Raw genomic sequence first — 25114 nt, forward strand, 5'->3', positions numbered from 1 at the left:
TCCTCCTCTCCTTTTCGCTCAGAGAGCGCGCTGCCATGGCCCGGCTCTATTCACATATGGCACGCTCTGTGTTGACTTGTTTTTCAGCCACTATCTCATGTCTGGGTTGCCCCGGGCTGCCAATAAAGCTGTGTCCAGAGACAACGGCGATTTAGATGCCTAGTCGAGATTTGTGGATCTCTGCAGGGAGACAAAAGGATAGGCAAAAAAGCATAATATAGGACCAGGGATCGGAACTGCTGTAAGAAGCAGTCATTTTGGTCCAGCTCTTGAATGCCACCTTGATAAGCAGTACATTCATTTTCTTATAATTCCTTCTTTTTTTTAATATGAGTATTGATTTGGCGTTAGGTTTTGTTAGTATATTCTATTTTTGGTGTTGTAGGTTTCTTTATTCTAGTGTGCGTGCCACAGATTCAAGATAGGGCAGTCCTGGATTGCTAAGTAAAAAGAAGTGTGTGTTTGTTAGCTTTTTGTGCATCTGTCTTGTTTGCTTTCTGTTTTTGTTTTTGTCTCATTCAGAATAATTTGTAGCTTTTTCTTTGCTATCTCTATAAACTGAATGTGTTGAGCGTCTTCTTCCTAGTGTCCCTTGGGCAGAATTTTGCCGCCCTCTACAACATTGTTGCTTTTGGCTTCTTGGGAAAATGTAATATTTTACACGTTCCATTAAGAAAGTTGAAACTTGGGTTGGATTCTGTGGCCTGCACAATGTAAGCATCCAACACCCAAATGTCTTTGAAGTAGTATACTAGTGGAGATAGTTCTTGTTTATTGGTTTGGTAGAAGGGTGCTCTGTGAGTTAATAACTTGTTAGCAGCAGAAAATATTATAATTTTTTTGTTATTTTGATTGTCATATCTTGATTGAAATCTTGGTTTGTATGGGTTAGTTTTAAGTGTCCAGGTATCCTTGTTTGTCTGGCTGTTTTTTGTGTTCTTTGTATTAGTCTTTTAAGGTTAGGCATTTCAGCTAAATATCCTTCTGCTTCCACAGGAAGATGAGGTACTAAGGGCCAGATGCATCACGCTATTTTGCAATCACAGACAGTGCGAATCGCTAAAAATGAGGGTTTGCGATAGCAAAATAGCAATAAGTAGGCTATCTGGTTTTAGGTTTAAACCTATAATAACTGATAAAACCCCACGGAAAGGAAAATAGCCATCACCAGTGTAAACATATAAACACTGAAAAAACACCTTTGCAACCACAAACTAAGTGCCATTCAAAGAAGGGAAAAGATGAGTGAAAGAGTCATTTTTATTTCTCCCTGAAGAGGCCAATACAATGTAACTTTGTTATACAAGGTAGCATCAAGAAAGACTGGGCTAATATTACTCTGCTTGAGTTTTGTTGTTTAATCAATCAATCAATCAATCAATCAATCAATCAGTACATTTATAGAGCGCGCTACTCACCCGTGAGGGTCTCAAGGCACTGGAGGGAGGGGGGGTGTCGCTACTGCCCGAATAGCCAGGTCTTGAGGTGTGTCCTGAAGGTGAGATGGTCCTGGGTCAGTCGTAGGTGTGCAGGGATCCACTAGGGAACGGTACCATTGGAAAGGGGGGATTCTCCCCTTTCAAACGATACCTCTCCCAAGTGTTTCGGTGCTCGGGGGCTGAGATAGCCCCACGAGCACTGAAACACTGAAACTGAAACTAAGTTTCAGTTTTGTTTTCAGTGTAATGACGACAGTGCGCCATGCTCGCGATCATCATTACACTGAAAACCAGGGAAGGGCCTTGGGAGGTTGGGGAAGCTCTTCCCCACCTCCCGAAGCCCCAAATAAAATGGAAATTCCTCTGCAGTTTACAGCAGAGGTATTTCGTGCCCCTGTCCTCATGACGGAATGGTTCTGTCATGAGCACAGGAGCACCGGTGCTCATGACGGAATCATTCCGTCATGCGCACCGAAGGGGTTAAACATTCAATGCAAGATGTAGTGACAGGTATTTGTGAAAAGAATATTGTCACCAAGCATCTGAAGATAGTGGTGAAAACATGACACCAGATGTTTGGTAAACATGGAACGCAGTGTCACATGGAATGCTGCGGAATAAAGTTCCTACCAAGTTCAATAAAGATTGGAATGATATTGTTTATATTTGCAGTAATTCAGCTACGTATATAAAAAAGTTGTATGATGTCCTCAAAATCGATACCTGAGCTGAAGTGCTTCCCTGACAGAGATCCTTGTCACTTGCTAGATGGTATGCTGAAAGCATCTTTACAATCTTTAGAGATAATGAGGAATGCCATTGACTTTGTAGTCCATTCTGGTGCAGTAAAAATGTATTTAGACCTCCTTTACCCTGTGTACACGCTATCTATACACGTGCACTATCAGTGCAGAAGGCGAACAATCATTTAAATTAAATTAAAATTCCATAAACACCGGAAAAACACTGGTTCTGTTGTTTTTAACAACGCGAAAATGTGTAACCACTGATAATCACTGTTTTTCTGAGGTATTGAAAAAACTGAACAAACCCCACCAGAATTTACCAAAAATAAAAACTGAAAATAGGAAAGCCTAGCAATAAGCAATGCATCAAGCAAAATGGCAGATTTTCCCAGGTATTTGCAATTTTTTTGGATTACCTATTTTGCGATTTCCAAAACTGTAAATCCTTATTTGCAAATCACAATTGAGGAGTCGCAAAGCTATGCGTGAAGAATCGCAAATTGCGAATAAAAAAGAAATCACAATTTTGCATTCGCTAAATACCACCAAATCAAAGTGGGTGGTAACCGTGTGAAAATAACCAAATTAGGTGGGAAACAGTTGGAAATGTATTTAAACAGGCCCAGAAGGCCTCAGAATGTTTCACAATGGCAGCGCTCTACGTCAACGCGAGAGCAGCAGCACAGAGGAGAAGGAGGATACAGGAGTGCATTTTCAGAGTGCGCGTTACTCTGTTGGGGCAGACAGAGGAGGAAATCTATGAGAAGTATAGATTAAATGCAGCAATGATACATGATCTAATTGCAGAATTAGACCCACTACTGCAGCGTCAATCTCGCAGGACATATGCCATCCTCACCCATGTGCAGGTATTGTGTTCCCTGCACCCCCTAGCGTCTGGTAGCCCTCCAGGGGGTAATAGCTAAGGCTGGCGGTGTTTCCAAAAGTTCATTATCTCGTTTCTTCAACGCGTACCTGGACACTTTGTTGCTGAGGATGCACCAACATATCAGATTCCCAACTAGCCCACAGGAATTGCTTGAAACTAAAATGGACTTTTAACTGACAGCCAACATCCCCCATGTAATTGGTTGCATAGATGGGACACATGTATCCATATGTCTACCCTTAGAGAATGAGTATATCTTCAGGAATAGGAAGTTATATAATTCACTGAACATACAAGTGATATGCAATGCGAAGTATATCATCACAAACATAGTGGCAAGAGACCTAGGGAGTACGCATGATTCCAATATCTTTAGGCACAGAGGCATACCTACACGTCTTTTTGGGGGTGAATTTGGAAAAGGATTCCTGCTTGGTAAACACATGTCACTCTCTTATGCAGATTTTCATTTTCCTGTGAAACATAACAGTGACTAATATATTGGCTGTTTCTCCATAGGTGACAGCGCATATGCTGTGCGCCCATTCATCTTGACACCATGCCTGAATCCAAGCACACCAAGTGAACACCAGTTCAATGCAGCACACAGGACAGAGTACAATGTGATTGAGAGGACCTTTGGACTGCTGAAAAGTAAATTTTGCTACATACATAAAACAGGCGGTGCTTTGCAGTACAGGCCAGACATCTGCTGTAAAATAGCTGCCACATGTGCCATGTTGCATAACATAGCAACTGCCAGAGACGTACCACTTGAAACATCGAATAGTGACCCAGATGAGGATGAGCAGAACATACACCAACAACAAGCAGGACGTGCAGTGAGTGCAGCTGAAGGGAGACAGCAACATACAGAAATTACCCATAATTATTTTAGATATGGGTATTTGTCAAATCAAACACAGCACTGTTACTTTGACAATTAGATTTATTCAACCCAACATAAACAGTAGTGTTATTGCACACTTGCGAAGCCTGAAAATAAAGATGTGTTGACACAATGGTATGTTATGGTACTTTACATCAGTCCAAACAAATGTAGTTTCTGGTTGCTTCACCAAAAACGATTCCTGTGGACATGGCCACACTATTTCCTGCGTCCTCACACTCCCATTGCCCATTCTGGGTGCTCAGACACATCCCTTTGCGAGCTCTCTGATCCTGGTGTGTTACGCGTGCTGCGCCTCTTGCATTCCGTCACTGGTGCCAAGCTGCTACTGTGGCTGGTGGCCTCTTCACTATCCCCCCCCCCTCCGGGCAGCAACAGCATTGGTCTGTGTTGCAATGAAAATAAGTGGTCGATGAGGTAGATCCAAGTAGATGTTTATTAGTTGATTATAAGATGGTAGTTACATAGTAGATGAGTTAGATCAGGTTGGTATATGGTCCCACCAGGAACTGCATCTCTGCTGCTCAGCCCCTCTCTCCAACTGTCATACCTCCCAGTCAGCCAGGCACACCAACATTCCGTAAGATCCTCAGGCATTCCATCATTCCATTCACATACACAAACATACTGGCTAAGCAGCAAGAACCTTAGATACAACAGTCTGCATATGCTCCACAGCATTTGTGACTTGGATCAGTCCCCTGACAACATCTCCGCAGCAATGGCTCATTTCCAAGTGCATGCCTATTGCACGTCGGGATAGTTGTGCAGTTGTAGTGCTAAGCCGGTTGATAGCCCTAGTGTACCCATCCAAGCATCCAAGAAATTGGTGGTGTCTCTTGCGATGGGACACCTGATCATCTTTCAAAACTTTGCATAGGTACCTGAGTGCTACAGTCATCTCACCAAATTGTTCATTGGTTTCCCTGCGACCTTCCTGCATAGCTGTTGTTAGATGCCTGATACTGTCACTCATGTCCCCCATTTGCATGCAAGAGTGGAAAGGTTTGCCTGCATTGACCGCATGTGTTTCACTTGCAGGCGCTATACCCTTAACATGGCACTCTCTAGACCATCGTAGGATGTGGACTCTCCCCTTCAGCAGCTCTCAACATTGCAGCTGCCCTGCTTCTCCTGAATCTCATGTTCCTATGTTGCAGCTGTACACGTGGTCTTGATGTGGATATATTCACAGGCTGTGCTGTTGTAGGCTCAGGTTGTCCCTTATCCCCTGTTTCAAGTGCAGGCAATGGTGCCACTGTGATCCTTCGTTTTTTTGGAGCAGGTGTTGTGAGTGCTGGTGAGACTGCTATGTCTTCTCCTGACTGAGACTCACTCTCTGGTGGTGCATGTCCATCACTGTCCTCTGTTCATGTGCATCTGTGATGTTGAACAGTGCATGATTAGGTAGCATATTTGGACATATTTTCACTTTTATACATTGTTTTGTTCAATAAAGTTATTTTGAAACACACTGTGTGTGGAGACTGACTTGCCTGTCACAATAGATTTTAACTACCCACCAGCCTTCCCTTGTGGTTTTGCTGACTGCAATTCCCATAATGCATTTGTGTGTTAAAAGTAAAACATGGTCTGGAATACTAGATACGACTATTGCTTTTTGTTTGCTAACACAGAAATGTGGATGTAAATTGGCATTCATCTTACCTTGGGAGGTACTGGGTGGTGCTGAGGAATCTATTGTGGTTACTCCAACAACTGCCTCCGGCTGCAGGGTGGGCTCCACAAGGTTCTCCATGGCTGTGGGTGTTGTTTGGGTTGATGGGCCGTCTCAAGTTTTTTGGGCTTCAGCAAGCCTTTCTGCAACCCTTTCTTTGGCACAACAATGCAGGGCATACCACCTTTTGCGCAAATCGGCTATGCTGCGCTGAGCAACTCCCACTGCATTTCTTTTTCTTTGCATTCCCATACACAATTTTGTTTTTTCAGACTCTAGGACCTGCAGTGACTGTTTTCCAAAAAATGTATCATGGCTCCTCACCACTTCTTCTATTAGTATCTCCAACTCCTTTTCACTGAATATCATTTTAACTTTTTCTCTCCTGTGGTGTTTCTGAAGCCATGCTGCTGACTTAACTAGTTTAAAAGTCCCAAACTTTTCACATTTGCAGTCCTCAAACAGTCTGCTTCCTCCTACTCACTCTCAGCAAACAGGTAACAGCATGGGTGTGGTCACTTCCTGATTTTGACATAATGATGCTACATATTATTATGGGAATCGCAATTTGCGAATCGCTAATAGCGTTTTCACAAACTTTGCGAGTCGGTATTTCAGGATCGCAAATAGCGATTGCGAATATTACCGAATCACAATTAATTCACGATTTTTTTCATGCATTCTGTTTTGCGATACGCAAATTGCGATTTGGTAAAATTCGCAATTTGGTAATCGCAAAACGCAATGTTAATGCATATGCCCCTATGTCTTTTAATATTGCTCCTGCATGATCAGGGGAACTTGTACTGTCTTCCCATTGATCTTGAAGCATGTTTCTGACTTGCACCTCGGTAATATTGAGGGACTGGCTCTGTTCTCTTACATTTGCTACTGTTTCATTTACTGTGGTTGCTCTGCCATAACAGCCATTGAAGTAATATTAAGTACATTTCCAATCTATACTTTCATTAGTGCTACTTTCTTTACCACAAATGTAGCCCATATACCTTAAAATGGGTTTCATTTCTGGAATGGTATATAGACATTGCAGTTTTTGACATTTGGAATCTGTGTCTTATAATAATTGTAAAAACACATTATTTTGTAAATTATTAGTTTTCAGTTATTAATATTTCTATATACATGTTTAACCATTTACATACTATAATTCCAACTTTTCTTTTCTTTTTGGTCTTGTTGGCTGTAGAGCTTCTAAAATGTTCCCTTTTATTAATAATTGATTTAATTTCTTTTCTTCATTTTTTCTGGTTTAGTTGTGTAACAACAAACTATGGTTTAAAGTTTGTCTAACTATTTTATATTTATTTTAATGATGTCTGTATTTTTAATGTCTGGCATTTTATTCCAAAATCTGTTTATTGAAATGTTTTGTTTCCTTCAGCTTGGCAGTTCGGGCTGGACTGTTCCCATGAGGCACAGGGTCAGACTGATTTGCATATGGCCATGTCTGAACTGGGGTGGCAGAGTGGGCTAAAGAACGGTGATAGATCAAACCCAGATCTGTTGACTGGGTGTGAGTGTTTGATTGGTTCTGATGCTCCGTCCATCACCGCCCCCTTTTGTTCCTCCAGAGAGTGCGACAAAAAGCATTACATAGGCAATATCAGTCACAAGAACATTCAGCCCGATGTACAGTTTGCTCATGAAGGTCACAGCTTTTCCACAAAGTCCGTGGCAAATGTACTATGAAATAGAAAACAGCATCCTTATAACATAGTGTAGTGTTCTTAATTAATTGTGCTGAGCATCCATGCCAAGATGATGATGTCAGCTGCTGTGGGTGTTCTGTTAAAGAATCTTTGGTGTTAAGAATGTTATGGGTTGAAGGGATTGTCAGTTGTACTGGCGTTGCTGGAGGATGAGGTCTCAAGATTACTCTCTTCATTAAAGAGTTCTCAACCCACCTAATGCTTCCAGCCTATTCAATTCATCATCCATACCTCATTTTGGCGACGAGTGGAAACTGGAAGAGACCTCAACTCATCTATTTGAGCATTCTGCCACACGCTCCTTACCGTTGACTTTGTCTGCGCTTCGTGGGAGCCCGTCCACTGGATGTAAAGGTGTTGCTTTGACCATGCTGTGAGAGCGGAGCCTTGCTTGCCGGGTAATTGAGGTTGGAAATGGCTTCAACCAAGGCAGGCTTGGGTTTGATCCCAGAGCCAGAGATTGAATGGCCCAGATACTCAATCTCCTTAACATCAAATTTACATTTATCCAATCTAAGAGTAAGGCCATGGTCTTGCAACCTAGAAAGTATAAGACCCATCCTCTCATCATGCTCTTGCAAGCTACAACCGTACACAAGAACGTCATCTTGGTAGACTTTGACCCCACCTATCCCGTCTAATATGTTTTCCATGACCCTTTGGAACACGGATGCAGCAGATATCAGACCAAACGGCATCCTAAGAAATTTGTACGTTCCAAAAGGTGTTATGAAAGTGGTCAATTCTTGGCAGGAGGGGTGTAGCCTAACCTGGTGGTAGGCAGAAGACAAGTCTAATGTAGAGAAATGCGTGGCACTACCTAACGAGGATAACATCTCTGTTATGTTTGGGAGAGGATAGTGATCCACTACCACTGCCTTGTTCAATTCCCTCAAGTCAATGCAGAGCCTGGCCTCACCATTGGATTTTCGAGCCATCACAACCGGAGAGACCCACTCCGTAGCTTCTACCTCTTTGATGACACCATTAACCAGTAGCTTGTTCAATTCTTCTTTCATTTTGTCTCTGACCAACATGGGAACATTTCTGACTTTGGCCACTACAGGGACAGAATTGTCTTTTAACTTAATAAGGAGTTGGTACTTTTTTAAACAACCAAGTTTTTTATCAAAAACATGTGGGAACTTATTGATCCAATTGTTGCGGTCAGAGATTGAGGCTATAGTCGAGAGATCTCTCAGACACACTGACGGTGTTTGATTAGGATCTAGATAAACCCCAAGATCCCTTTGATGAGACCAACTTATCAAAGAATCTCCTTTCATGGAAACATAAATCTTGCCTGCAGTGAGCCTACTTTTGTAATCAATTGTTCCTTCAAAATATCCTAAGAGATTTATTATTTGTCCCCCATAACCTCTTGGCACAATATCCGGTTTGAATAACTTTACTTTTGTGAGTAAATATTTCTCATAAAAGTCTTTTGGAATCAAAGTGATCTTAGCTCCAGAGTCGAACAACATCTTAACACACTTGTCATTAATTAACACATCTTCCATAGGACCATCCTTCACCTGGCAACAAATCTGAGAAACTATTACATCTTCCCCGTCTTGTTCATAGAGATCAACTTCCCTCACACTCTTTTGGTTCCTATTGGATCTACAACATTTTGAAAAATGACCTTTCCTTTTACAAACAGAGCAAATAGCTTTCCACCCAGGACAGTCTTTGGAATTGGCCAAATGTCCTGTGTTTCCACAGCGAAAACATTTTACAGATGAATACTTTGGATTTACGTTCGGGCGCACACCCTTTGAAGAGCTTGAAGTGCCTTGTGTGGAACAGTGTAAAAATAAGGCAGAGAAAATCAGGGTTAACAAGCTTCTGGGCAATGCAGTGAGGACACAGGATCACAGAGTCTGGAACCTCAATAGGATTGTGAAGTGTCCCGCTATATGTGGTCAGAGTGCTGTTCCTGAGAATCCTAATAACCTTTCACATTCTCTAGGTACGAGACCAATCAGAGTAAAGAGTGTTCCTCTTCGTTTGCAAGATTGATGTGTTGGTGCATATACTTGTTTTTATTTGTTTTAGTTTGATTGATGAAAAGGGGAAGGTAATGTAGTGTTCTTAATTAATTGTGCTGAGCATCCATGCCAAGATGATGATGTCAGCTGCTGTGGGTGTTCTGTTAAAGAATCTTTGGTGTTAAGAATGTTATGGGTTGAAGGGATTGTCAGTTGTACTGGCGTTGCTGGAGGATGAGGTCTCAAGATTACTCTCTTCATTAAAGAGTTCTCAACCCACCTAATGCTTCCAGCCTATTCAATTCATCATCCATACCTCACATAGCGCTTGGTTTGAGCTTCCATCTACCCTCCCAAGAGAGTAACAAAGAAAGGAAACTTCATTATACCTAAAAAACAAACAAAACTGTGATGTCATGGTGCCAAATACAATAAAGAAAGTGTGCGGAGTGGACTACGGGGGTCGACATTCAGGTGCGCCCCGCCCCGATCCGTGAACCTGTCACTGTGATGTGATTAGATAAGGAACATAATGAGGACCCTAAGCCGTGGGCTGCATGCCAGCAAAGGGAGTCCCTCAGATAAGTAGCTTACCAGCAGAGACCAAATGTAGTCAAAACATTTTCTAGTGTCATCAACTACATCAGCCTTGCGTTGCAGCGCTAAAGCTCTCCACAATCGTGCATGCCATTGGGTAAATGATGGAGCCTTTAGTTTTTTCCACGCAGCGGCAATTGCCATTTTGGCTGCTACCAAGCAGAGCCACATCACAGATTTGTCACCCTGTTTTTGGCATTTCTAATTGGGATCTCGAACCACCAACAGGACCTGTTCCATGGATTCGGGAATAGGACAGCGTAGAATCAGTTTAAATTGGGATAACATTTCCTTCCAAAATGAGTGTATGGAGGGGAAATCCCACCATATATGTCTAAAATCGCCTAACATCCCACAACCCCTCCAGCACCTGTCTGACGAACAGGGACAAATCGTGTGCAGTTTCTGGGGGTACAGGTCCCAATCATACATAATTTTGTAGTGTGCTTCCCTGAGGTGCATGGAGAGGTTGAATTTCACTATATCCCTACCTAGATGTTCCCAGTGCTTGTCTTCTAAGGGGATAGTCATGAGTGAGTCCCAAAAGCGTTTGTAACGCGGGTCGATCTGGGACTCATCGCTTGTAAGAGAGCATATAAATAGGAGATACAGCCTTTGGACGAGGACCCAGACTGAGCGAACTTCTCTATGGGGAGCAACTCCCTGGTGGTGGCCAGCCGCACCAGGGGCTGCTGCTCCTAGTGTTTCAGCTGCAGGTAGTGATATTCTTCTTTAGCAGTCAGTGCAAATTGCTTCCTGCATTCCTGAAAAGTAAGGAGTTCACATCTGTCAAACAGGTGAGAGATCATGTGGCAACCCCCCTCCCTCCAGGCCTCAAAGGGACCCTCTTGCAGTGCAGGGGAAATGCAGAGTTAAAATTAATATGCCAAGGTTAGATTTATTATAACTATCACAGAATAGAAGTTAAAGAACTTGCTTTTCTGATGAGCCAAAATCCAGCCTTCCAGCAGTCTCTCCTGGTTGGCCAGCCTTTGACAGGCTGAGCTAAACTGCTCTGATGAGGCTTGAAGTGGTTTGCACAGAGACAAGGGGCATCTGATGGAAGGAGGTCTGCAGCTGCAGAGCAAAAGGCAGGCTAGGGCTGGAGTAGCCAAACTGGTCTTCGAAGAGGGAATGACAGTTAGGACAGGACAGAGACTCACCCCCACATCCTGCACCCGAGCCAGACAGGAGCCCCATTATTTGAATTAGCAGAGGAGCTGGAAAGGGAAGTGTTAGGAAAACTTAGCCACGTTAGTGGGATGGCTTAGCCAGGTCTTAACCTCCAGAAGAGAGTTTCACCATTCTGGATTTCAAAGAATAATGCTTTCTGGGACAAAAACATGCCACACTCTGGAGGAAGCTGTCCCACCTGAGGGAGGCACCGTGCACCCTATTGATCAGGAGGGCCTCCCTTCTTGTCACGCAATAACATGGGATAAATATGGGAGAGCTGCCCAGCAACTTAGATCCCTGCCTTGCAACTACAAGAAGAAGGACTACCTTGCTGGACTCTTGGACTGCACAAGAAAGGACTGCACTCACAAGGACTGCACCTTCTGCACACTTTGGTCTTTAGCCTAAAAAGGACTTTGCCTTGTTTTAGAAGTTGAAGGTTAAAAGAGCTCCACATGCACCATCTCAGCCATGAAGAAAATAGCTGGACAGTGTCCAGTGGACCTTTAAGCCAGGTTAATCATGGGGAACATAGTTCCAGTATCTCAAGAAACAACTCAGACCATCTGAACACTTGGATTGGTGTTTTGGACATGTTGGAACCCCAGAAGGAACTTGTACAGATCTAGTGATGTCATGTTGCTTAGTTATTATTGGAATTTTTATTGTGAGGATTCTATCTATGGACAGTTGAAGGAGAGCTCAGAGTTGTAGATGCTGCTCCACGCTGGGATGCTACGGAAATAAAGTCATGTTCATAACCTTCACGACTCATCTTTTCATGGCAACAAGTTGGTGACCTGTGCAGGGGACAGGTACGAGCATCCCACCCCTGCAATATAATTCTAGTGATGTTAAGGAATATCAAGACAAAGAAGAAGTAAAAGAAAATTGGGATTCAACAGAAAAAATATCTATTGGCAGTGAGTGCTTAATGACATTTTGATACGGCATGTTATTTAATTAATTGATTTTGTTTTAAAATATGATATACTATTAAAAGAAGAAATTCTATGAAATCTCCGTACTTGTTATGTTGCCTAGCAACGAGTTCATCGCTGGATTGCACACTGCTGAGATACAGGCCTCGCGCTTATCTCATGAGTGGCCTCGTGAATTCCTTCATTTAAAAAAGGCTACTTTGTGCGCCTCGTGTCCATCTCGTGACTGTCTGTCTGTGTTTACCATGTCCAAAAATTGATTTCTATGACCACGCAAGTGTGCCGCCTTTCCAAGACACTTATCTCGATTATAAGCCGGCAATAATATGTATTGACCACATGGTGTCGCAAGCGCTCCAAAAAAGAAAATTATATGATGAATTTCATCGTGTAGTACTCACTGCACCATTTTAAACGAACATCGACAGGATTTTACATAGGCTGAAAAAATGTTAGAACATTATACCAAAGTTGGAAAGCTAGACGATCGTTACCTTCGTGCACGTTTGAATCATTTCTTCAGCGCCTACATTCTCATTTTAATGCTTTGAAAGAAATGAAGAACGACATCCTACAGGCAACACTAAAGCTAAAGGAAGGACTTCGACGTCAAGCCAACCAAGGAGAAAGAGTACGAGATAGAAGGAAGGGATCTGAATTTAGAACTTGATAATTATTAATTATTTTAGTTCTTTATTTTAATTTATTATATTAAATTGTTATTTAAAATTTTGATTTCAGGTACCATGTCTGATCAAGCAATGTCTTCTCCACCTCCTTTCCTGTCTACACCTGGAGAGCATATCATTCCCTGGAAACAATGGAAAAAAATGTTTATAACTTATTTATTAGCTATTGGGGGTGATAAATATGGGCCTATTAGACGCCAGGCTATACTTTTACACCATTTGGGAGTTGAGGGTAGAAGTGTTTATGAGGAAATATCTGAGATACCTTTAGGAATTGGTGACGGCCGACCTAATAACATATACGACATGTCCCTCCAAATGCTGGAAATGCATTTTACGCCTAAAACTAACGTATTATTAGAGCGTCACAAATTCTTTAGCAGAAATGGAATGATGAGGCAATTACTTCATATGTCTCTACCTTAAGGGGTTTGGCAATTACGTGCAAATTTGAACAATTGAATGATTCACTCATAAGAGATCATATAGTTTGTTGCACGATAAACAAAAGAATAAAAGAGAAGTTATTAATGAAAGAGTACACTTTAGAGGAATGTATCCAGATTGCCAAGGGGATGGAATACACTGTAATGTGGCTGAAAGAAATAGAAAGTCCTAAAGGAGACAAACAAAATAAGATAGAAGTAGTAGAGAGTAAATGTGAAAAGAAAGCTACTGTTTGTTCTGGTACAAGTTTGTTCTGGTACAAGGTGAGAAAAAACATATTCCTACCAGAGATAATAGTCCGTGTACAAAATATACAAAACCGCTATTTGAAACAAAATATTTTTCTGCTAGAGATGTTAAATGTTTTCGCTGTTGTTCTCTTGGGTATATTGCATCCAGTTTGAGATGTATGGCTAGAGGTGTTCTTTGCAGGAGCTGTGGGAGGAGATGGCATTTTGCCAAGATGTGTTGAACTAGAATGTTTGAAAAAAACAAAGTGCATGAAATTAAAGATGTTTGTGAGTACGTTGAAGAAATCATTCTTGCGATTGATGATGAGCAAAAAGATTCAGATGCGGTCAATGTGAATAATTCAGGAGCTGACCAAGATGTAAAATTAGAAAGTACGGATAAGTTAGAGAAACCACATTGTAGTATATCTTTCGATGACAAGAAGATACAAGTTTTAGCAGATTCCTGAAGCTTATATACTCTTATCCCTCATGAATCATTTTTAAAAAGTTGGCCGAATGCTAATACTGGTGGTCCATTCTTACATAATTCTGATATTTCTGCTGTAGGTTATGCTGGGAAGAGGACTGAAAGAAGAGGAATGTGTTGGATGACATTAAGGTTCAAAGGAGATGCAGTTAAAGGAAGGGTCTACATAACGAATTCTGCATCACACCTTTTAGGCTGGCGCCACCAGAAAGATTTAAATATTATAATTGATCCCAATGCTAAAGAACCAGTCATGGTAATGGAGAAAGTGAAGGTTCGAGAGGTGGATGGTGGTCAGAATGAATTGTTTGATGAATATCCAAATGTTTTTAGTTCCAAATTGGGTCTATTACAAGGATTTTCACATAGAATAATTTTGAAATATGACGCTAAGCCTGTTTTACATAAAGTCAGAAACGTTCCTAACTTAATGCTAGAACCTTTACGTAAAGAGATCAATAGCCTATTGGAACAAGATATTATTGAACCTATCGAGACATCTGAATGGCTAGCCCCCATTGTTATAGCTCCCAAGGAGGGTGGGAAGATCCATCTCTGCATAGACTTACGCGATTTGAACAAGAATATTTGGATAGATAGACAACCTCTACCAAATTTAGCGGAAATGTTATCTACCATGAGTGATGCATGTATTTTTACAGTGTTAGATATGTCTGCTGCGTATCACCAAATTAAACTCCATGATTCATCTAAACATCTTACTTCATTTGCCACACCGCTGGGGGAATTCAGATATAAAAGGATGCCTTTTGGGTTGGCCTTGGCCTCTGCCGTTTAACAAGAGCCATGGAGAATATCTTTGGTGATATGAAGCGAGTCCGGTGTTTCCAAGACGATATTCTGATTGCTGGAAAGAACACACATGATCATGATAGTCTGTTTGAGGAAGTAATGGAAAGATTAGAAAGGATAATTTAACCTTAAAAAAGAAAAGTGCCAGTTAAAAAAAATGGTGAACTATTTGGGGCATGAAATAAGCTCAAAAGGTATAAGACCTAAGAAGGACATTGTGAAAGCTGTGATTATGGCACCTGAACCATCCAACAAAGATGAACTTCGCTCTTTTTTAGGTTTGGCCAAATATTGTGCTAAGTATGTGAGAGGTTTTTCCGAGATTGTTGAACCTCTGAGAGTTATAATGAAAAAAGATTTCCGGTTTGTGTGGGATGATGGATACAAAGGAGCATTTGACTGCATCCAGAAAGCTACTTCTGATGCGATTTGAGATTAATGGGAAAACCTACCTTACCACTGATGCTAGCGGGGTGGGTATTGGAGCCATGCTATCGCAAACATTAAATGGTGAAGAACGGATTATGGGGTTCGCATCCAGAAGATTACAAGGTGCTGAGAGGTCATACTCCGTTATTGAAAGAGAAGCTTTGGCTTGCTTCTGGGGAATGAATCACTTCAGATTTTATCTGTGGGGTTTATTGTTTGTAATTCGTACTGATCAGAAGCCCCTAACATTTATTTTCAAGGGAGGGAGAGGAACAGAAGGGAACGTGACTCCATAGATTTCAAGATGGTTGCTATCAGTAATGGAATTTAATTTCGTAGTTAAGTATGTCAAGGGCAAGAGAAATGTGGTTGCTGATTATCTTTCAAGGATGCCTTTAGAAGACGATTGTGAAAACATTTGTAGTGATATTGTTAGTGATGTCAAAGGAGAAATGGCTTTATCTCCTGAAGAGTGGGAACATGCCAAAGACAATGATTCAGTATTACTAAAAGTTGAACAAAAGATCATCCAGGGATGGGAAAGTAACGACCCTAAGGATGAGGAGTTAGGTGAGTTTCATAAGATAAGGGACGTGTTGAGTATAAGTGATGGTAAAGTTAAATGGAGGTGGCAATTTATCCCTCCTAAAGGGAAATGTAGACTTGTCCTTGACATTATCCATGAAGGACATCCTGGGCGAAGCATGTCAAAGCGCAGGCTCAGGGAATCATTTTGGTGGCCTAAAATGGACAGTGGGGTAGAGGACTTAGTAAAAAATTTTCATTTTTGTGCTAATAGCGATAAGTCTAAGATATTACGTGAACCGCCTTTGGCCTGTAGTAAATTTCCATCGAGGCCATGGGAAAGGTTAGCTATTGATTGATAGCTATTGATTTCATCGGTCCAGTAGCGAAATTGTGTCACAGAAATAGGTTTATTCTTGTGTTGGTGGATTACCACTCTAAGTGGTTCACTGTGGAAACAATGGGTGAAATTAACACTTCTAATGTTATAAGTTGCTTAGAAAAAGTTTTTCTCGAAGAAGGTTTGCCAGCCTCCATTGTATTCGTACAGTTCATTTCTAAGGAAATGGTAGACTATCTTAAAAAGGTGGGCATTTCTCATGAGAGAGTGGCTCTTTTTAGAGCGCAGGCTAATGGCTAAGTATTAGTGAATCGGACTGTGATGGACAACATTCAGTTGTCCCTTGCCAATGGGGTGTCTTGGAAGCAAGAATTGGAAAAGATGATGTGGACACACAGGGTTACCTCAAATTCTACCACAGGAGTGTCTCTATTTGTGTGTCTTAAAGGGAGAGAACCTGGGAAGAAGGAGTGTCTCATATGGTTGTGTAAGAAGGAGGAAATTTGGATTGATAGAAATTCACTTAGAGAGAGAGTGGAGAGGGAACAGAAAAGAATGGTGACCAATTACAACTTAAGAAAAAGAGTTAAAAAATTGTGGGTTCAAGCAGGTGATTGGGTTGTTGTTCAAAAGAATGAATGGGTTTGGAAGGGTGAGAGCAAGTATGTAGGACCTTTTTGTGTTAAAGAAGTAAAAGATGATGTTGTGCAATTAGAGGATGGATCCATTTGGAGTTTGGGAAATATCTGTAAAGTATGTAAACCACAATGATTATTTGAACCTGTTATTATAATGTACTTTCCATTATACTTTATAGAATGTTCAATCTTTAAGCAAAAATGTAATTTGCTGTATTGCATTTTTCTTGTCTTCGCCTGTCGTTATTGGTTTTCATGTTTTCTTTGTTGTTTTATTGCATAGGGGAGAGATGTGTACAGATCTAGTGATTTCATGTTGCTTAATTATTATTGGAATTCTAATTGTGAGGATTCTATCTATGGACAGTTGAAGGAGAGCTCAGAGTTGAAGATGCTGCTCCACGCTGGGATGCTACAGAAATAAAGTCATTTTCATAACCTTCAGGACTCATCTCTTCAGAACTCCTGCAAAAAGTTCCAGACCTTTGGAGAACTTTAGAGGTCCCATTTTAATCTTATAAATATTTCCTATGTCTATAAATTGGTGTTAGATTTTTATTGTGTTTTGTTTCTTACTAATTTGATGTGTTGGTGTTTGTAAATGCTTTACACACCTGTCCCCTAAGTTAAGCATGTCTGCTCGCAGCCAGCTGGTAAGGGTTGAGAAAGGGAATAATTTATTGATACCGTGACTGGGCCTTATATTGTGATTGTGGCATTATTACTGGTGGTACACACCTACTTACCCCTTCTAATAAGCCAAATTCCAACACCTTTTTTTTAAGACACTTGTAGAAAACAAACATATAAGTTCTCGCAATGCAGTTTTTTCCATTTGTTTCCACCAGATTTGCGGTATTTTTGGCAGGCCTCTCTAAATTAAATTACACGCCCATAACAACTTTGAAAAGGTGGAGTAAAAAGGATGCAGATAGGCTTTAAGGTCATTTCCTGCAACATCATGAAGACTTACCACTTAAAGATTTGATTCACACTCTCTTCCTGAAAAGTAAACAAAACCTAAAAATTCCAATTGTAATTTGGACCCATTTTTAGCTGCACTGGGCATTCATCAGCCTCCATGAAGAGATGATCGGAACACATCCCTGTAATTCCGTCACATAGAATTAGCAAATACCACTGACATTGGTAACTTTGAGGTGGGCAGAATTACTCCACATTCAATTTTTTTTTTCTTTGTAATAACTTTTGGAAATTGATGTTTGTGGGCCAATTCCAAATATTTTAATCCTAGGTATAGCTATAGCTCATATACATTTTCGCTGAAGTGTCTGGCTGAAAACCCCTCAGACCTGCTGTGTTCCTGCAAAAGTTTGAATTTTGAGGAGCCTGATAACTTCTTTTATGGGTCCGCTTGGAATAGGAGGCCACTTGTGATAAGGGCCATCAGCTTCTAAAACGTCTCCCTTCTACAGTCAGAATATTTTTTATAACAAACCACAAAGTGTTTAACTAAAAATCTTAGCAACCAAATTGTAGAGTCCAGTATTTTATTGACCATTTACAATAAACATTTCCCTTTCTGATATAAAGCATTTGGAAATGCACCAAAATAAACATATAACATACAAAATACTCAGAAGTAAAGTGGATTATGACCTAACTCACTTCTTTTCTTTGTTGAAAACTTAACAACATTATTTTTTATTTGCTGCAAGTAAGAGACACAGATTTTCCAACATCTCAGAAGAGGGACGGAGAAGGAAAACTCAGGCGGTCAACTAATATATTCAGGTAGGAAAGCAATGTGGCTGTCTGACATATGATAGTTGTACAGTGGCTTGTGATGGCTGAATATTTGGCATGTCATGGGTGCATTTTTGGCATATCATACCAGCACCCTAGGTACTAGACAAATGGTGATTAAAATAAATGCTTCCTTCCTGGTTACCTTTTTTTTGTTTTACTTATTATCCATTAACTTAGTATAGTTTTTTGTCAACAGATTCAAAGGTGCAACCTCACTCCTAAAGTTGTATTTTGAATCAGAACAGTTATTGAACAGGCATTTAGGGTCACTTTCAGTGAGGCCCAATAACTGAGCTGAGAAGGCTGGATGAGCAGTGTGAGCACTCAGAGAAGCATGAATGACATCCTGAACTGCATGGTTATCTGTAAAGGTGAGGGGGTCATTTGTGAAAGAATAGAGCAAGGATCAAGTCCTTTTCTATTATGTTTGCCAGCACATGTGCGCTGTGAGATTTAAGTCCTCTGCCTGAATGTAACACTTTAACATTTAAAGGCCATCCAGAAGCATTATATATAGAATGATATTTGCAGGAAGAATGCATAGCATTAATTTATTTCAGTGTTATATGAAGCAACAAAATGCTGTCTTTCAGTCACTTCTTAGTACATGCAATCTAAGAGTGAGAATGAAGGTGATGATCACTTGGATTACAAAATGATCCATTCATCCAGTAGTTGATTGGGCCAGTGTGGTGGAATGAAGCTCATTAGTATGGAGTTATGGAGTTATGGGATGGCTCTGGATCATTGACAAATGTAAAAAGTAGTGAAAGTGACATTACACATGTTAATATCCTTGATGACATCATAGATTTGATCTTTTGGTGCACTCTTATTGCTCAACAGTTTGCCACATACTGCAGAAATACTAAATTAGGAGCAAAAAGTGAAAACTAGGGAATGCAGGCATGACTGTTACAGTCCTTTTTCGTCTAAAAGTTTGGCAGCTCAGCTATCAAACAAACCGATTGTTACTAGCACACTTAAAGTGGCCTTTGGACCCCTCTTTCAACCTTTGGCTTATTTGTTCAATCTGTTTCCTCTATTAGCTTAGAACTTGTTCATCATGTCTTCCCTCAGCCCAGTGGAGTATTTACTTTTTACCTTAATGCTATTGCCCTTTGGGGTGCATCCCTCCACCTAATTGAGTGCTTACATTGCAAAGCATAAGAGACTAGCGTACATTTTAAAAGTACACTTAATACACCACACTTTGTCACAGTAAATTATTTGTTATAGCTGTCTTCTATATCAGAATCAATCCACTTTGTATTATTTTGCAGTGCAACAGTCTCTTTTATTTATTTTGTCATTGCTCGAGTTTCAGCCTGACCCTGTCATGACTGCTGTATTGATTTTCTATCAGGGTGCATGATTCCAAAATGTTTGCCAAAGTCTCACAAGACATTGGCATCATCCTGGGGTCAGGTCAAAAGAAAAACCAATATCACCCGTCTCTCTTCTGTGTGTAACTCCTCCCATCCTCATCTCCCCTCATTCTTTGCTCCCTTTTATCCCTCCATCATTTGCATTTATGTCAATTGTTATTAGACTACCCCCTTGTCCTTCTTGTTCTACCCTCCCACCCCAAACCTTTTACATGTTACTCCTCCTGCTAGCTGGGAATTATGATTATGTGCCACTCATTCTTAATCATGGCATTAAGTCCTATCCATCCAAAATGATGGCATAATTTGGATGATCAGGACATAATTCCCATTATTCATCCATTATAATCATGTTTAAACTTGCCCTGTGTACCCATCATTAAAGATTTTACTTTGGGGGTTATACAGCGGTAATTTTGCAAGAAAATCTGGATCCCTGACTTTCCAGTCATAATAATCGAGAACTCCCTTCCGTAGACATTGAGAAAACCCTATAAGTATCACCTTATTAGGATGGGATGAGTTAGCCTATGACGAAGCATGCTACACAATATGGCTGAGGCTTCCTCATCCAATAATAAAATATCCCTTCTCATTGTTTGAGCATGAGTCAGAGTAGTGTTTTGTGTTTTGATTATCGCATATGTTGTGGTTTGAATTAAATTGGCAGTTATAGATGATATAAAAAAGCACAAAATCTATACAAAAGTCTATGAATTTCAATCAATTTAGGCATCTTCTTCCTGAAGTTGCTTCCATTCATAAGTTGAATCCACAGCCATGTCAAAATCATCTTTTTCTTGTTCTTTCATGAGCTCTAAGAACACCTGTCACAAAAGGGAACAGCAAAACAATCATTGTTCTATAGCTTTGTTTGGTTACCATTAGGATGATAGAAAAATAGCATGCAGATTTAAAGAAAAATTAGGGAACTCTACAGAGTAGGTGTTCGAATTTTGAAACAATATTGAAGTACTTGTTAACCCAAAATTAAATGTTTAGTGCCTTTAGGAGTGAAAGCTTGTGGCATTCTGTATGACACTGTCTCAAGCAGAGACATGCAAGTCTGTTAGGGAATGAGGCAGTGTAAATGTAGATCTGAATCCAGATTTCAGAATGCCACCTTTGGGTAGGCGTACACAATCAATTTACAGAAGAATTAAAGAGAAATCATGGGACTGTAAATAGGATATACTTCCCTCAACTGGATACCAAATCCCAGACAGGAAATAAATATTCGCGTTCAATTCCAAAGCCAAACCTTTTTCTATAGGACATTTCTTCAAACACCTTTAAGTTCTTAATAGTGCCAATTAACGACAGAAGAAATAAAGCCCACATTTAAAAAATGGGGCTATCTTTGCCTTATATGCTTAGATAAGATGGCTGAAGGCTGTATCCTAAACTGATCTTATCCTTTAATAAACCATTTAATATGGCAGTACCATTGCTATCTAGAGGTTTTTAAAATATTTGTATCGTTTTTCACATGACACCACATAATGAAAAAATCAGTAAAAGAAGCCATACATTCCAAGTTGGACATGGTTGCAGAATATTTTAATTCATGTATTCACACTTTTATGTGACTTGTTCCTCTCAGTTCTCGTTGTCACTTGCTTACCTGAGATGTAATATTGTTTGGTCCATTTGCAAACAGAGAATTAAGTTATACCCAAGCTAATCACTGAGCTTGCTCATATTTCAATTCTTAAGACTTAAAGTGTGTTAGCTATCTCTCAAAACTTTGTAGAGCCACAACATATTCTTTTTACCAAGAATGGCCATACTAATTTTAACTGTTGTAAATGTATTTCAAGTCAATCTTTCAAAACATTTCAATAATCACATTACATTAGATCATAAATAGCTACATTGTCAGGAATGGGATTATTCCTTTCGTTTTTCTCTGGATTGTGCCACATTGGTGATGTACACACCTACTTAAAATGATCCCAGTATTCGCTTTTAGTTCTTGGGCACATCTCATGGATAAGTCTAATGTGCCTACCATTATTATGAATACAACAGTCTGGATGTCTATCAGTGATTCATATACTGTTTAAGTTATTTGCTGGACATATATTACTTTGGTATTTATCCAGTTATATTAATTGCAAGATTTAATTTTGCGGCGTGTTTCTAAGAATGGTGTTACATATTTATCTACACAATGCAATCTATACATCCTCCACCTCATTTCATTGAAATTCCTGCTACTTTAATGGAAAGCTCGGCACAGATCATTTAATATCCTGGAGCTATTGATGACGAATGTTTTAGAACTGAAAGGAAAAAGATCACCTTAGAACACTATCTACATAAAGAGAGTCATCGTATTTTTTAACATTTACCAGTTTGTGTGCCTTCTGATAGTGAAGGAATGGATGAATTTCAGGAAGCTGTACATAGACTGGAGAAATCTTTTGACCCGCAAAAAAGTATTTTTGTCAGATGCTTTAATTTTCTGTTCTAGGCAACAGAAACCAGAAGAGTCTATAGAGTCTTATGTTACAGCTTTGAGAGTATTTGCGGCTTCATGTGAATTCAAAAATTCCACTGACCAATTAATCACAGACTAACTAGCAGTTAGATGTAACAATAAAACCAATCAGGAGAAACGTCTTTCATTCAAAAAGCTTTCTTTTGCTGAAGCTATTGACGTTGCTTCTATGATTGAATCATCTCAATCTAAAGCAAAGATCAAAAGAAAAAATTGTCAATGTTAAAATCAAAGTACAATCTAATAAATCTGCACTAGTTCATCTGAGTCTGAAGAATTGGTCAAAGCAACACATTTTGAGCATGTTTTGGTTTTGTAGATCTCTTTGGCAAGCTGCAAATTTCAAGTTGTGTCCAGTTTAAAAAAAATTATGCAATCAGTGTAGTACAATTGGACGTTTTGACAAAGCATGCCTGAAGAAGTAATTTCAAGTCAATTTAATTGATGAGTCTTCTAAAGAAAGATAACTAAAGTGTAGTATTAAAGATCTGGTACTAAACATTAATTCATGAGATTTAGCAATCTGTGCAAACCCCCTGGCTGACTCTGGATTAGGAGGGAAACATCCCTTACAACGCAGTCATTACAAAGACCTACCTTTACAACTCAACTGTTGCAACGCAACTGCCCTTAGATCGAACGCCATTACAATGCATGCCATTACAACGCATGTCACTACAACGCATTCTATTACAACGCATACTATTACAACGCATGCCATTACAACGCATTATAAGGTAGGTAATAGATATTTTTTTAGTATTAGGGTGGGTATGGGTTTTGGGGTACATGGGAATAGTAATTTTTACCATACACTATCCAACACTTTCCCTACTGTTGCACTCACTGGAGTGGGATTAGTAATTTTTACCCCAACACTATCCAACACTTAGTAATTGTTACCCCTACACTATCCAACACTTACCCTACTGTTGCACTCACTGGAGTGTGAATAGTAATTTTTACCCCTACACTATCCAACACTTACCCTACTGTTGCCCTAAACGTATTATGCGTTGTCATGGTATGCGTTGTAATGGTAGTTTAAAAAAAATGTGTTGTAATGGCATGCATTGTAAAACATTTATAGGCTAGAAAAAGTGTGTGAGAAACTGAAATTCAATGGTTTCCGGCTAAGAAAAGATAAATGCTGTTTTGTTCTACATCAATTAGAATATCTGGGACGTATTGTTAGTGGACAAGGGTTGAGTCTCAAATTTGAATTAGTTAAAGCAATTGAAGAAGCTCCTCAGCCTAACAACAGAGAACAGCTAATGCCATGGATTGGTTTGTTTGTTTACATCATGGTATATTCGATTCAAAGGACCATTAAAGCATTTCCTAAAATCTTTTAAAACACATTTCGCAAAAGTCCTTTCAAGTACATTGGGTACAGTCCTTGCCAAGAGATAAAGTGACAAATAATTGTGCAAATTAAGATTTCCCATTTGTCACAGAAACTAGTAATTGGCAGTCGACTTGAGATATTACAGATAAGTACATATAAACAGCAAGTGCATACTCAATTAACCAGTACCAACAATAAAAATGTGTTAAAATTGAGCTAAAAAATATTGATTAAATATAATTGGAATGCATTCTTGCTAAGTTGTCTGTAATTGAACTGAGCTAGGTCAGATAATACATTATATTAAAAGACAAAAAATCAAGCCTAAGTCTAATAGCTACGTTAACATTTTAGCCCTCTCTTTTTCCTTACATAGCTTGAAGCCAATAAAAATCTGCTAACGCCAAATTCAATGAGTTGTGAGCTATCTGTTTTTAGTATCCTCATCATCTCAATGTTTGTTCCTGATATTGAAACTTCTACATAGCGGCTTTATCCATTTTCTTCTGGCCATTACATATGCTGTGCAAAAAAATAAAACATGTGCAATATCTTCGTTTTCACCTAATAGACATATATTGCACTTAGAGTCCCTTTCCTTAATCTGGGACATCTAACATTTGGCTGTGAAGGCCTTTGTCCGAAGTATTCTGTATCTAAATTTCAGAGATAATGTATTTGTTAGTTGAGGTTCAATTTCATTCAGAAAAGGCTCAAAGCAAGGGGTCATTTTGAACGTTAAAAATTGTGTAGTAAGTCTCCCTGGTGTACTACTTAAAGTGACTTTGTGCAAGATAAAATTCCAATAGATGCACTTAATCTCTCTCTTTGATTTGGGTGTCTGCAGGCTGGTGTTAACCCAAACCTACTTAGACCCAAGTCAAGGAGCAACTTTCGAATGTGGGCCAACCAAGGAAAAGTGACGTGAACATCCATTTCCAATAACTCACTTAGGGTTTGCCTCTAGGTTTCTAATTCCACAGTTGTCCAAATTCTGATCCAATAAGACAGTGTTCTCAATATGGCTGGATGTTCCAATATTTTTATACCAATGTCATATGTTAATGGTATCACTGGAGTATTTTAGTGAAGAGACATAAACATTCTCAAGATTTTGTTTTCCCTCAACAACTAAGAGCTGCAGAATTTCTTTGCCCCATAGCTCTGATCCATAAAAGGCGGCAGTTTGGGCTTTGAATTTATATACTTCCAAGGCGGGTGTGATAGCCTTTGACTCAGTTGAACATTGTTTCTTTACGATGGGGATAGAAATTTATATTAGGATAGTCTTAGATTTATTTATTTGTGGCTTCCATGAGAGTTTTAAGTCAAAGGGAACCCCAGGTATACAAAGTTGGAAACACACTCCAATGTCACCCCCCCTCAAAATTATTTTGTTTTTAAAAC

The 25114-nt window shown here is 39.7% G+C and overlaps 1 protein-coding gene across 5 annotated transcripts in view; it reads right to left on the reverse strand.

Moving 5' to 3' along the window:
• Positions 1-18192: 18192 nt before the first annotated feature.
• Positions 18193-25114, reverse strand: part of LOC146810317 (ATP-binding cassette sub-family A member 10-like) — a 1555322-nt gene continuing 1548400 nt past the window's right edge. For all 5 annotated transcript variants that reach the window (XM_085617313.1, XM_085617310.1, XM_085617311.1 and 2 more), the window contains one exon: positions 18193-20683. In XM_085617313.1, the coding sequence (XP_085473439.1) occupies positions 20585-20683 (99 nt within the window). In that variant the 3' untranslated portion in view covers positions 18193-20584. The remainder of the gene's footprint in view (positions 20684-25114) is intronic.

The sequence above is a fragment of the Triturus cristatus genome, chromosome 7 (genome assembly GCF_964204655.1).
Source record: "Triturus cristatus chromosome 7, aTriCri1.1, whole genome shotgun sequence".
Classification (NCBI taxonomy): domain Eukaryota; kingdom Metazoa; phylum Chordata; class Amphibia; order Caudata; family Salamandridae; genus Triturus; species Triturus cristatus.